Source organism: Aplysia californica, unplaced genomic scaffold (genome assembly GCF_000002075.1).
Source record: "Aplysia californica isolate F4 #8 unplaced genomic scaffold, AplCal3.0 scaffold00075, whole genome shotgun sequence".
Taxonomy (NCBI): Eukaryota; Metazoa; Mollusca; class Gastropoda; order Aplysiida; family Aplysiidae; genus Aplysia; species Aplysia californica.
The window spans coordinates 1,144,855-1,146,103 of NW_004797345.1; the positions used below are offsets into that span (position 1 = coordinate 1,144,855).

Here is a 1,249-nt window from a genome sequence, read left to right on the forward strand (position 1 = left end):
TCTCTCTCTCTCGCTCTCTCTCCCTCTCTCTCTCTGTCTCTCTCTTTCTCTCTCTCTCCCACACACACACAAACACACAAACAAACACACACATACATACACACACATACACACACACATACACACATACGCGCGCGCACACTTACACACATACGCACGCGCACACAGACAGACACGAACAAAGTGGTAAGCAGGGAAAACAAACATACCTCGTGCGCATATACAAATTAAAACATACAAGTACATTCATAATACACACATGCACACTCATACACTCTCCCCACATATACACATGCATTCGCATACATGTACACGTTACCATGCTCACGCATGCATACACACACACACACACACACACACACACACACACACACACACACACACACATACACACACAAATCACCGATAACCACCCCCCTCCCAAACTTTCTTTCCTTTTTCAGGTGTGATTATCGCCCTTGTTGTTCTGGCGGCTGGCTTCCAGTTGTCCGCTAACTTCTCCCCCTCCCTTGACAAAAACATCACAGAGATGTCTGTCAATGGGAATCCTTTCGACGACGAATGTTTCAACGCTAGTTACAGGTAAGGGGGAGCCTGTGCTCTTTGCTTTTTTATTCCTCTGGGCTACAGCAGTTATTTGTGGGTGGGTGGCGGATGCTCTGTTGTTGTTTGCTCCTTCTTTCCTGTCAAACGCCTATCGTCATTATCTCTTTTCTTCCTTTTCATTGTTTTTTCTGTCATTTTGTCCCTTTTTTGGGGGGGGGTGATATATGCTACTCTCTAGTAACAATACTAATAGGCAGCACATATTATATGACCTAGTTGTATTGCATGTGCCTTAAAGCTCTAGCTAAAGCTAAACTTCTGAAACAGTGTTTTTACATTGTCCATCGTCTATCAGGACAATGGAGAGAGGAAAGAGGTTTGACAATATTCATTACTAACCAGTACACATGCCCAGCCAAATTGTAGAATAAAAATGTAGACAGAGAGTATATACAGCTTAAAGAGACTAAGGACCAGAGGCTAATAAATGATGAGAACTTTGTGAAACTTAAAGGTCTCTACATGGATGTCGAATATCGAAAACAAATGGCTGAGTGTGGCATCTATCGTTTTACAAAGTCGCTTGTTTCCGTAATTGTGTCAATGATGATGATGATGATGATGATGATGATGATGATGATGATGATGATGATGATGATGATGATGATGATGATGATGATGATGATGATGATGATGACCCTTA

The 1,249-nt window shown here is 42.2% G+C and overlaps 1 protein-coding gene across 1 annotated transcript in view; it reads left to right on the forward strand.

The window, feature by feature from the left end:
* The window catches only part of LOC101852836 (proton myo-inositol cotransporter), a gene marked incomplete at its 3' end in the record, with an annotated part of 61,757 nt that overhangs the window by 58,494 nt on the left and 2,014 nt on the right, over positions 1-1,249 (forward strand). The window contains 1 exon segment of the mRNA XM_013080120.2: positions 442-582. Within this exon segment, the coding sequence (XP_012935574.1) occupies positions 442-582 (141 nt within the window).